The 12,881-nt window shown below is 45.2% G+C and overlaps 1 protein-coding gene across 1 annotated transcript; it reads right to left on the reverse strand.

Annotated features, from left to right (window-relative positions):
- Positions 1–644: 644 nt before the first annotated feature.
- LOC116456734 (small ribosomal subunit protein eS26-like) lies at positions 645–8,611 on the reverse strand. Its single transcript, XM_058430100.1, has 3 exons — positions 8,551–8,611; positions 3,730–3,809; positions 645–1,051 (listed from the first exon to the last, which is right to left on the reverse strand). Exons 1-3 carry the CDS (start codon positions 8,609–8,611, stop codon positions 704–706), a joined length of 489 nt encoding a protein of 162 aa, XP_058286083.1. The 3' UTR covers positions 645–703.
- Between the last annotated feature and the right edge of the window lie 4,270 nt (positions 8,612–12,881).

The following is a 12,881-nucleotide window of genomic DNA, read 5'->3' on the forward strand; positions in this document are numbered from 1 at the left end:
GGTGAGAAGACTCCTTTTACAGATTCTACAGTTCCCATTTATAGAAACCAATAATAAAAGTGATACCCACACCCTAAAAATACATCACAATCCTGAACTATCTACTGACACCTGCCATCTTTTAGACTTCCCTACAATGAGTACCAGGCACCTGATTCACTCACAGCCTTGTCCTCTGTGCTACCCCAGTGCAGAGCAGCCTGTCGTTTTCTAGATGCAGAGAGGGCAACAGGAATTCCCATTCCCACCCCTAACTGCTTGGTTCCCTGGCACGTTCTAGAGCCAGACCATCAGGAAGCCATATTTTCCACACAGAAATGAGTTCATTTAAAATGACTGATTTTGAGAAGCTGTTTGCTTTTTCAGCCCAGGCTAAGGTACACAAAAGTATTTTCCAGAAGTCTAACATAGCATTCTGCTTCTTTCATGCACCCCACATTATGTTCTTACCTTTTTTTTTTTTTTTTTTTTTTTTTTTTGTTTTGAGACGGATTTTCCAGGGTGGAATGCAGAGGCGCAATATGGGCTCACTGCAACCTCCACCTCTCGGATTCAAGCGATTCTCCTGCCTCAGCCTCCCAAGTAGTTGGGATTACAGGTGCCCACCACCAGGCCCGGCTAATTTTTTTTTTTTTTAAGTACAATTTCCATTTTATTTTTCTCCAGAGAATAGTCTGTCTTCAGTCTTTAAGAACTCAGCTCCTTACATGGGCTTTGGTGGGGGACGTGCGGCAGCATCCGCAGGTCTAAATCGGGGTGGGGGTGTTCGGTCCTTGCGGGCTTCACGAGATCGATTCCTGACTACTTTGCTGTGAATTGCACAACTCACACAGTAACGTAGCTTCACATACAGCTTGGGAAGCACATACGCATCGAAGACGCTCGCTTCAGAAATGTCCCTGACTGCTGCAGCCTCCACCATGTTTCGAATGACGAATTTCTTAATGGCCTTGTCCTTGGGCACGCATCGGGCACAGTTAGTGCAGCGAATAGGCTGCATGTGGCCGCGGCCCTTTTTGGCACGACTGTTGTTCCTTCTTTTCTTTGTCGTCTTGGAAGCACGGACCGGAGAGAGGCCCGGCTAATTTTTTGTATTTTTAGTGGAGATGGGGTTTCAGTCAGGCTTGTCTCAAACTGCTGACCTCAGGTGATCCGCCCGCCTCGGCCTCCCAAAGTGCTGGGATTACAGGCGTGAACCACCGCGCCCAGGGCCATCTTTTAAGGAAATTCACTTCACCTGGAGAACAACCGTCACCAAAAATTTCAAATGCATTTATTCATGCTACAAATATTTATTTAGCCCTCGTGGCTGACAAGGCACAGTGCCAGGGCCCAGAAGGACATGGAATTCAATGGCAAGGACATGGCCTTCTGAATCCAGACCAGGCTGTGATCTCCCAATGCCTGGTAACCTTGGAGAATAATCCTAACAGCTGACACATTGACCATGTGCAGGCCTCTGTCCTAAACGCTTCACACGCACTAACTTGCTTAATTCTTACAACACCCTGTAAGTGAGTAACTAATAACGCTCCCTACCAGGCACGATGGCTCACGCCTGTAATCCCAGCACTTTGGGAGGCCGAGGCGGGCGGATCATGAGGTCAGGAGTTGAAGACCAGCCTGACCAACATGGTGAAACCCTGTCTCTACTAAAAATACATAAATTAGCTGGGCGTGGTAGCGCATGCCTGTAATCCTAGCTACTCCGGAGGCTGAGGCAGGAGAATCGCTTGAACCCAGGAGGCAGAGGTTGCAGCGAGCTGAGATCGTGCCATTGCACTCTAGCCTGGCAACAGAGCAAGACTCTGTCTCAAAAAATAATAATAATAATAATAATGCTCCCATCCACAAACACGGGAAACGAGGCATGGAGCAGATAAAGAACTTGCCCACGGTCCCAAAGCTAACAGGTGGTAAACGGGTTCAGTTTTTCTCCTCTTTTTGATATAGCTTTACTGATTGGCTTTCATAAGCCAGTTTCTTATTAATATTTTACAAATGCAGATAATAAGCATCAGTCCACAAAGCAGCTAAGAGGTTAAATAAGGGAACAAATATTAGAAAATAGTCCAGCCCAGCACCTGGCATAGAGAACTGGTCCACAGCCTGAAAAAGGAATAGAAGCCAGCCTGTTCTCAAACAGTTTAATCAGAGAAAAACCTTGTAAATAACAGAACATGGCCATAATAAAGTGCAGGGAGGAATGACATAAGAAGTGCACATAAAATACAAAAGGAGATTACGGGCTTAGATGGGAGTGGAGACCTGCGTTCCATGAGTTGAAGTATTTGAAAATGACAGACTGGGTTGTGGGGTATTGTGAAATACAGATTTGGTCAGTGTCATCGTCCTCTGACATCCAACTCTAAGATTCTTGCAGTCTTCAAAGTGATAAGTGTCTTTTGTATGCTAATGAGTTGACTGGTGGCTGGCAGCCCCTAGGTGGTTTCAGGATGGGGGCTGGTCACAGGAAAGACCAAGACAGGGAAAGGAGAGGGGCTGAAGGTTGACCAGTAACCAGTGAAATAATCAGTCATGGCTGTGTCATAAAGCTTCTTTAAAAATCCAAAAGGACAGAGCTTCTGGAGAGCTGGACACATAGGGGTTTCTGGAGGGTGGCACACCTGGGGAGAGGATGGAAGCTCCCAGACCCTTCCCACACGCCTAGCCCTATGCGCCTCTTCATCTGGTGGTCTGGGTAACCTTTGTGATATCTTTTACCACTAGACAGTAAATGTAAGCCAGTGTTCCCTTGAGTTCTGTGAGCTGCTCTAGCAAATTAACTGAAACCCAGAAGATCAAGGCAATCCTGATGCATAGGCTGTTGATCGGAAGCAGAGGTGGAGCAACCTGCGGCTTGTGACTGTCATCAAAAATGGGGAGCAGACTTACAGGACTGAGCCCTCAACCTGTGGGGTCTGACGCCGGGTAGACAGTGTGAGAACTGAACTGAATGAGGGGATACCCAGTTGGTGTCTGCTTCAGAACTGATTGCTTCCCTGGTGTCTGGGGAACCCCTCACCCCACAACATCTGGTGTCAGAAGTGTGTTGCGAGGCCAGGCGCGCTGGCTCACGCCTGTAACCCCAGCACTTTGGGAGGCTGAGGCGGGCAGATCAAGAAGTCAGGAGATCGAGACCATCTTGGCTAACACGGTGAAACCCCGTCTCTACTAAAAATTCAAAAAATTGGCTGGGCTTGGTGGTGGGTGCCTGTAGTCTCAGTTACTCAGGAGGCTGAGGCAGGAGAATGGCATGAACCCGGGAGGCGGAGCTTGCAGTGAGCCGAGATCCTGCCACTGCACTCCAGCCTGGGGGACAGAGCAAGACTCTGTCTCAAAAAAAAAAAAAAAAAGAAGTGTGTTGTTAAAGTTCGGTAGAAGAAACTTAGTTTACTTATTCCTCTATATCCTCAGAGCTCAGAGTGCTGAATTTAATATTGGGACTAAATCATCCAAAGTACAAACTAAATCAGAACAACCCAGTGCCTCTCCTCAGTGAGTCCTGCATACATAATACACCGAACATCAGGCAGCAATCTCGCTTGACGTGGAGGGCATGCTGCATCCCTTGTTCTAGAGATGGTATGGCGATCTGTAAGCTACCCAACACACAGGTGGCTTCCCAAGCTTCTGAAGGAAAGCACCTCCAAGAATGGACTCGGTGTTCCACAAAGACTCAACCTCCCATCCTTGTCTGGGCTCATTCTGCAAAGCTCCCTCACTGACCTTGAAGCCCTTACTGTGTCTGAGCATGCCCTTAAACCCAGAGTCCACTGCTCTCAACAGAAGAGAGGGCAGGGGGACAGCTAGAGGGAAGGGGCAACAAAAGGAATATTCTCCCAACCCTAAGGCTAGTAGGTCTCCCTGCAATCAGAGCCACCTCCCTGACAGTCACTCTCCCCTCCTGCAGGAACAGCCACCAGCCAGCCGGCCAGCCAGGGAAATGAGTCCGTCTCAGACCTCCACTGACCAACTAGTGCTGCAAAACTAGAAAGTTCCATTCCAGAGTCTGCCAAAGAAAAAGATGGGTACCTTGGATGCAACTCACTTCCAAATACACGTTGTGGCTGTCAAGGACCCAGTGACACCAAGCGATCTTCTTTTGTTTGCTTTAACAAATAAATTCCCTGCCACCAGTAAAACTAAGAAATTTAACTCCTGATTGCAAAGATCAGGAGTGGGTGGGTGGGGTCTTCACACATGAACAATGTGTGTGTCAAGGGTGAGAACTTAAGGAGTTAGAGCAGCTTGTCAACAAGGTGACATCTGAGAGGGGACAACCACTCAGTAATTGCTAAGTCCAATTTCCTGTTCCCTATCTTCCATAGCGAGTTGAAAAAAAGAAAGAGAAAGAAAAGCACTCATAGATTAGAATGGATACATCCTCAACTGCAACACCTGTCAAATGCAACAGAGATTTCTTACACTTGGCGTTTTCACAAAAAAGTGACAACAGTGTCACACATACCCCATATCCCTTAACAGGCCCTGAAGGCAACTCCTGCCTGGCAGGACGGCTGCTATCCCAGTCCCCATGCCACTAGCAGACTTTAGGGTGCACCTGGTAGGTGCCAGGGGTAGGGTCCAGAATGGACCCCCCATTCCTCAACACCACACCCTGGAATGAGGAGCCAATGGGTCGCTCCTAGGATGAAAGGAATTTGAGTCCTTCAGCTCGAGGGTCTAAAGCACTATTCTCAGCAGCAACACCACTGACACTTTGGGCTGCATAACCGTGTCCTGAGCATAGTAGGAAGTTTAGCATCATTCCTGGCTTCTACTCCCTAGATAACCCTGCCCCTAGTTGTCACAAGCAAAAATATCTGTAAATATTGCCCAATGTCCCCTGGAGGCAAAATCGCCCTGTTGAGAAACCCCTGCTCTAGAGAGGAGAGCTACTGCTTCTTCAGGCCCAGGAACATCCCACCTGGAAACCACTTTAAATCATTAACTACCAAGGGCTAGATGTCAGAAGCCAGCATGGCCAAAACCACTTTAGCAACATCATCTCTCCAAACTTCCTTCTCCTCTATGTGGATCTCGAAGGTCACTGCAATCACTACGTTGGCCAAAAAGGACAGTCTCAACACTTTCATCCCCCACATCCAAGAAGTGCCAGAAGTTACCCTTCTGCAATAATGTCTCCTGACCCAACCCCTTGCCTCTCAAGCCCCTTGGCTAATGTGGAGAAGAAAGAAAAGTATCTGGCCGGGCATGGTGGCTCACGCCTGTAATCCGAGCACTTTGGGAGGCCGAGGCAGGTGGATCACCTGAGGTCAGGAGATCAAGACCATCCTGGGTAACACGATGAAACCCCATCTCTACTAAAAATACAAAAAATTAGCCAGGGATGGTGGCACACGCCTATAGTCCCAGCTACTCGGGAGGCTGAGGCAGGAGAATCGCTTGAACCAGGAAAGCAGAGGTTGCAGCGAGCCAAGAACATGCCACTGCACTCCAGCCTGGGTGACAGAATGAGACACCATCTCAAAAAAAGAAAGAAAAGAAAGAAAGAAAGAAAAGCATCTATATTCAAGAACCCAAAAGAACATCGCCATTTCTGGTAGCCACTTGAAACATTTTATACCCTGTTTCTGTTATTTACTTGCCTCTTTGTTAACTTTTATTTATTAAATGTTGGAGCCAGGATTCAAAACAGAAGTAATTCCCGGGCACATGCTCTTGTAATTATACTACACTGCTTCTCAAACGGGAGGCAGAGAATGAGCCAACAAAGGAAACCAGAAATAATGGTTTCAGCACAACAGACTCAGAAGACCCAAGGAGAAGGCATCCAACGCTATGGAAAAGACTAAAAGTCCCCACTGATCACCAAGTCTGCTGATCAACAGGTCACAGGAGATTGCATTTTCCTTTAGAGTGATTTATTGAAAAAAGAAAAAAAAGATTACACAAAAGGACAATTTCATCCACCCTGAAATGAGCCCAGGCACTAACAATGTCCGAAAGGATTATGCAGACAATATTAAAAAATATTTTTCATTACAGGATTTACATAAGGAGACATATGCTTCCTCTTTAAGAAACAACCCACAGAATACACAACTCACTGTGGGAAAAGGGCAAGCAAAGTATATTTATGGTTTGATTTTTAAATGTAACTATCATAGAAAACATAAGAAATCTATGCTTTGGCATTTCCAGAGAGCAGCTGCTGAGAAGGAAGTGAGGGTGGGTAAAGGATACATTCACATGTTTCCTTTTTCTGAGCTTTCAACTTTACTTAAAAATATAATATAGGCCGGGCGCAGTGGCTCACGCTTGTAATCCCAGCACTTTGGGAGGCCAAGGCGGGCGGATCACGAGGTCAGGAGATCGAGACCACGGTGAAACCCCGTCTCTACTAAAAATACAAAAAATTAGCCGGGCGTGGTGGCGGGTGCCTGTAGTCCCAGCTACTCGGAGAGGCCGAGGCAGGAGAATGGCGTGAACCCAGGAGGCAGAGCTTGCAGTGAGCCGAGATTGCGCCACTGCACTCCAGCCTAGGCGACAGAGCGAGACTCCGTCTCAAAAAAAAAAACAACTATATAATTTAAATAAAAAAATATATATTTATAATATTATATATAAGATATATATTTTTATAATATAATATATAAAATATAAATATATATTTTTATAATATAATATATTAAAAATATAAATATATATTTATAATATAATATAGATAATATAAAAATTTATCTTTACCTCTCTTTTATTAAAAAAGCAAAACATCTGATGATCACTTAAAACTAAGGCAAACATGGCCAGGCTCGGTGGCTCACGCCTGTAATCCCAACACTTTGGGAGGCCAAGGCAGGTGAATCACTTGAGGTCAGGAGTTTGGGACCAGCCTGGCCAACATGGCAAAACCCTGTCTCTACTAAAAATACAAACATCAGCTGGGTGTGGTGGCATATGCCTATAATTCCAGCTACTCGGGAGGCTGAGGCACGAGAATCCCTTGAACCCAGAGACAAAGGTTGCAGTGAGCCACGATTGTGCCACTGCACTCCATCCAGCCTGGGTAACACAGACTCTTCTTGCTCAAAATAAAATAGGCTGGGCACAGTGGCTCATGCCTGTAATCCCAGCACTTTGGGAGGCCAAGGTGGATGGATCACTTGAGGTCAGGAGTTCGAGAGCAGCCTGGCCAATATGGTGAAACCTGGTCTCTACTAAAAATACAAAAATTAGCTGGGTGTGGTGGCACACGCCTGTAATCCCAGCTACTCAGGAGGCTGAGGCAAGAGAATCGCTTGAACCCGGGAGGTGAAGGTTACAGTGGGCCGAGATCATGCCACTGCACTCCAGCCAGCAAGACTCTGTCTCGAAAAAATAAATAAAATAAAATAAAATAAAATAAAATAAAATAAAATAAATTTGTTAGGTAAACCAATTAAAAACAGAGGTACAAAGTGGGGCCTTTGGGAAATGTGCCATGACACTAATAAAAACAGATCCAATCCCATCTCTTTAAATATGGGCCTTCTTGCCAATAGAAATCAACATAAATATTGAAACATATACATTATATATAGATAGATATAGATATGATAAATAAGTATATAACCATATTTGTTACAATGTGTTTTACACACATTTACTTATATAAAACAGAGCCAACACTGCAGTATCGGAATGTACTGATGCATGCTACAACGTAGTGAACCTTGAAGACATTACGCCCAGTGAAAGCAGCCAAACACAAAAGGTCACCTATCGTGTGACTATATTTACATGAAATATCCAGAACAGATAATTCCATAGAGACAGAAAGCAAATTGGAGGTTGTCAGGGGCTGGGAAGAAGGGAGAATAAGGAGTGACGGCTGAACAGGTGCTACGTCTTGGACATTGTATTAGTCCATTTTCATACTGCTATGAAGAAATACCTGAGACTGGGTAATTTATAAAGAAAAAGAGGTTTAATGGACTCACAGTTCCACATGGGTGGAGAGGCCTCACAATCATGGCAGAATGTCAAGGAGGTGCAAAGGCATGTCTTACATGGTGGCAGGCAAGAGGGCATGTCCAGGGGAACTGCCCTGTATAAAACCATCAGATTGGCCGGGCGCAGTGGCTCACGCCCGTAATCCCAGCACTTTGGGAGGCCGAGGTGGGCGGATCACGAGGTCAGGAGTTCGAGACCAGCCTGACCAACATGGTGAAACCTTGCCTCTACTAAAAATACAAAAAATTAGCCAGCTGTGGTGGTGCGCGCCTGTAATCCCAGAACTCAGGAGGCTGAGGCAGCAGAATCGTTTGAACCCGGGAGACGGAGGTTGCAGTGAGCTGAGATCACACCACTGCACTCTAACCCAGGCGACAGAGCAAAACTCCATCTCAAAAAACATCAGATCTTGTGAGACTTATTCACTATCACTATCGCGAGAACAGCACAGAAAAACCCTGCCCCCATGATTCAATTACCTCCCACTGGGTCCCTCCAAAGACACATGGGGACTACGGGAGCTACAGTTTAAGATGAGATTTGGGTCGGGACACAGCCAAACCATATCAGACATGGTTTGTTTAGCCCTACCAAGTCGCATGTTGACATCTGATCCCCAGTGATGGAGGCGGGCCTGGTGGGAAGTGTTCATGATCGTGGGGGCAGATCTCTCATGAATAGCTTGCAGGAACTCATTCTTGCAGGGATGAGTGAATTCTCACTCTTAGTTCCTATGAGAACTGGTTGTTGAAAAGAGCCTGGCACTCTCCCCTCTCTACTGCTTCCTCTCTCACCATGTGATCTGCATACGGAGACTCCTCTTTGGCTTTTGCTCTGAGTGGAAGCTTCCTGAGGCCTCACCAGAAACAGATACTGGTGCCATGCTTCTTATACGGCCACAGAACCATGAGCCAAATAGACTTCTTTTTCTTATAAATTACTCAGCCTCAGATATTCCTTTATAGCAACAAAAATGGACTAAGACAATGGGTATGGGTTTTATTTAGGGGTACTGAAATTGTTTTGAAATTAGAGGTGATAGTTTCACAACAATGTAGATGCACTGGCTGCTACTGAATTGTACATTTGGAAATGGTTAATTTTGTTATATGAATCTCACCTTAAAAAATAAAATTTTTAAAAATCAGAGCTGAAAATCCCGAAACAATCCAGTTCATTTTTGTTTTTGTTTCTTTTTTCCCTGTTTACATCCAGGAAATTTGAGTTGAGTCCAGAAAGACTGACTTGCACAAGTTTGCACAGCTAACAAATGACCAGGTCAGAGATCCACCCAGGTCTTCTGCCCTTTATTCCAAAGTGTGACATCTATAAAATGGGAACCATAATTTGTTCTTCATAGAGTTGGAAGGACCACGTGAAAATGATGTGAAAATACCTATAACAATGCCCTACAATAAAGGGGCTCTCAAATATTTTATTATAATTAGTAAAAACTAGTAATAGAAACTAAACTACCTAATGCTTTTTCAGTGCTCACTAGGTGTCTGTCACTCCTCTAAGCATTTTTAATGCATTCACCATTTCATTCCCTAGCGACCCTGTGGGATGGGTACAGTTAAGATTAAACCCATATTACAAAAGGGAGCCTGAGGCACAGCATGGGGGTGTGGCTTCCCCAAGGTCATATCCCCCGGCAAGCATCAGAGCAGTGTTCAAACCCAGATACTGTGTTTCTAGAACCTTCCCATTTATGCTACACTCAGTGTCTGAGGTAGTCTATGGGGAAGGGACTCAGTCATTAAACAAATGCCAGGTTTTATGAACAAGTATCTTAGTATGACATCCAGTCCTCCAAACCTTACATGCTTCAAAAAAAAAAAAAAAGACATTAAGTAAACGTTTAAAACAGAAAAATAAAAGCTTTTCTCCCTTTCAAGAGACAAGATTATCCAATTTCTACCCCTGCGTGATCCATAAAGAATGGGCCAGGCCAAGAGGATCACTTGAGGCCAGGAGTGTGAGACCAGCCTGGGAAACATGGCAATACTCCATCTCTAACACAAAATTTAACTTAATTCAAAAAGACTAACAGGGATCTATGAGGATCCATTCAGAAAATACATAGAGCTAACCTAGATACCATCCTCTCAAAACCACTTCACAATAAATACTCTTTGGAAGCAAGCTAAAACTAACCTAAACCAACCCAAAGGAAAACATAAGCCATTCCATTCCCTTCCTTTGCTCCAAAGTTACACAGCAGCACTTCACCATGTAAAGCAAACTTGTCCAACCTGTAGCCAAGGACGGCTTTGAATGCAGCCCAACACAAATTTGTGAATTTTCTTAAAACGTTATGAGATTTCTGCTGGGCACTGTGGCTCACACCTCTAATCCTAGCACCGCGGGAGGCTGAGGCGGGGGGATCCCTTGAGCTCAGGAGTTCAAGACTAGGCTGGCCAACATGGTGAAACCTCGTCTCCACAAAAAATACAAAAATTAGCTGGGCATTGTGGTGCACGCCTGTAGTCCCAGCTACTTGGGTAACTGAGGCAGGAGGATCGCTTGAACCTGGGAAATCAAGTTTGCAGTATGACGAGATCGCACCACTGCACTCCAGCCTGGGTAAATGAATGAGATCCTGTCTTAAACCAACAACAAAAACTGGCCAGCCGCGGTGGCTCACGCCTGTAATCCCAGCACTTTAGGAGGCCAAGGTGGGTGGATCACCTGAGGTCAGGAGTTCGAGACCAGCCTGGCCAATACGGTGAAACCTCGTCTCTACTAAAAATACAAAAATTAGCCAGGCGTGGTGGTGGGCGCCTGTAATCCCAGCTACTTGGGAAGCTGAGGCAGGAGAATTGCTTGAACCTGGGAGGCAGAGGTTGCAGTGAGCCAAGATCATGCCATTGCACTTCAGCCTGGCCAACAAGAATGAAACTCCGTCTCCAAAAAAGAAAAACTAGGTTGTTTGTTTGTTTATTTTTAAGCTCATCAGTCATCTTATTGTTAGTGTTAGTGTATTTTATGTGTGGCCTAAGACAACTCTTCTTCCAGTGTGGCCCAGGGAAGCCAAAAGATTGGACACTCCTGATCTAAAGACTTTAAGCCCCAGCCAAGTTTTTTTTTTTTTTTTTTTTTTGAGATGGAGTCTCGCTCTGTCGCCCAGGCTGGAGTGCAGTGGCGCAATCTCGGCTCACTGCAAGCTCCGCCTCCCGGGTTCACGCCATTCTCCTGCCTCAGCCTCTCAGAGTAGCTGGGACTACAGGCGCCCGCCACCACGTCAGGCTAGTTTTTTGTATTTTTTAGTAGAGACGGGGTTTCACCGTGGTCTCGATCTCCTGACCTCGTGATCCGCCCGCCTCGGCCTCCCAAAGTGCTGGGATTACAAGCGTGAGCCACTGTGCCCGGCCACCCCAGCCAAGTTTTGTTAGGCCCACTAGGTAAAAACCAAAACATTTTATGTTACTTGTCAACAATTTGCAAATTGGCACATTTCACAGAAATCTAGGTTTCTGATCTCTCTTTAACAACTAGAAGGCCTGGCAACACTGAGCCCTAATCCTTCCAGGTCTGTGAGCTCAGGTGAGCCACAGTCCCTACCACTCCCTATGGCACACGACCTAACTCAGTGCATGCATCTTCCTTACCTGAGGCCCCATATTTGTAGCCTTTTTACACTGTGCCTTACAAAGTCTGGGTCTCAATAGGTTTTGAAAATTGCATTATTTGGTACATAATGCCGCCATTCAGGGTAAGCTTTGGAAGGGAAGTTTCAGTTATTTAATGGGCTTGTCAAGCAGTGATCTTAATTAAACCTGGCTCTAATCAAAAGAAAAATGTGTATGTTTTTAGGCCAGCGTTGGATATAATATATTGAATCATACCTTAATTCTGACCAAATGGCAGACTAAAACCCTTTTAAACAGTCTGTATTTTAGCCACCCAAGTGAGTTGAGTATTCTGTTTATAGCTGCCAAGGGTACAACTTCCAGACTTCCTTCACTTACCACCCTGTGCGCGCGCGCACACACACACACACGCACACACACACACACCCCCCCACACACACCCCATGGTACCTCCAAGATTGAATTTCAGCCTCCAGCAAGTCAGACTTTTTCTCTTAGTTTAGTTTGGGATGATTCCTAAGCTACAGGCATGCTTTCTGGCCACCTGCCAATTCAACACCAGCACGCAAGGATATTCTGTTTATTCAAAAAAAAAAAAAAAAGCCAATTCTATCTTCCCTTTGGTTTTAGTAAAGTTCACCAAAAAAGGAGCTTACATTTCTCTCAGTGCCTCCCTTCTTTTGTGACTGACATCGAACACAAAAATAAACCGTTTCTTTCTCCCCAGTTATAAAACAAACTCTTTTCTCACTTCCAAGATTAGGTTGTAGAGGAAAAAAAAAAAATCATACTTGGCATTTAAAGGTGCTAAAAAACTCAAAGACAAAGATACAAGCCACTATCAAAATTCTCTTAACACTCCTGTCAGTTCATTTAAAAAAATCAGATCTTGAGTAATAGTCAAGTCTTCTTTAGCAATAAAGCACAGAGATGCATACTTGGTAATGCTAGAAGGAATCCAAGCCTTTAGGTTATGAATTGCATATGAACATTTCAAACTATAATTTTCTGCTTCTCCTTGTATATATGTGTATGGCTGTCTGAAGCTCAAGACTGAATGATTAATTTCAACTTTCACGCTGGTATCACAGAACTTCCTTCTTCTCAAGTTTGTGAATGAAGTCATCTTTCGCAAAACTGCATTTGCAGGGTGGCTACTTGGGCTAAAGCAGGATGAAGATAAGACATCACTGGGACCCCAGGAGAGCAGCAAGTCATAGGCTGTGGAGGTGGCCAGTGCCCAGAGTGCCAGGGAAGGCTGGCAGTGGAAGACAGGCTACTGACCTGCCTGCTTACAGAAGCAGAGCCAACCCCGGGCAGTGGCCAAAG

This window comes from Hylobates moloch, unplaced genomic scaffold (assembly GCF_009828535.3).
Source record: "Hylobates moloch isolate HMO894 unplaced genomic scaffold, HMol_V3 SCAFFOLD_17, whole genome shotgun sequence".
NCBI classification, from domain to species: domain Eukaryota; kingdom Metazoa; phylum Chordata; class Mammalia; order Primates; family Hylobatidae; genus Hylobates; species Hylobates moloch.

Bases quoted from the DNA above. Each gene is read 5' to 3' on its own strand.
- LOC116456734 (XM_058430100.1), bottom strand. From the start codon at position 8,611: ATGAACACTTCCCACCAGGCCCGCCTCCATCACTGGGGATCAGATGTC. The intron at 3,810-8,550 runs GTAGGGCTAAAC...CCTTCCCTCTAG, and splicing joins AGATGTCAACATGCGACTTG to CTGTCCCCCTGCCCTCTCTT. The intron at 1,052-3,729 runs GTCAGTGAGGGA...CGTGCTTCCAAG, and splicing joins GACACAGTAAGGGCTTCAAG to ACGACAAAGAAAAGAAGGAA.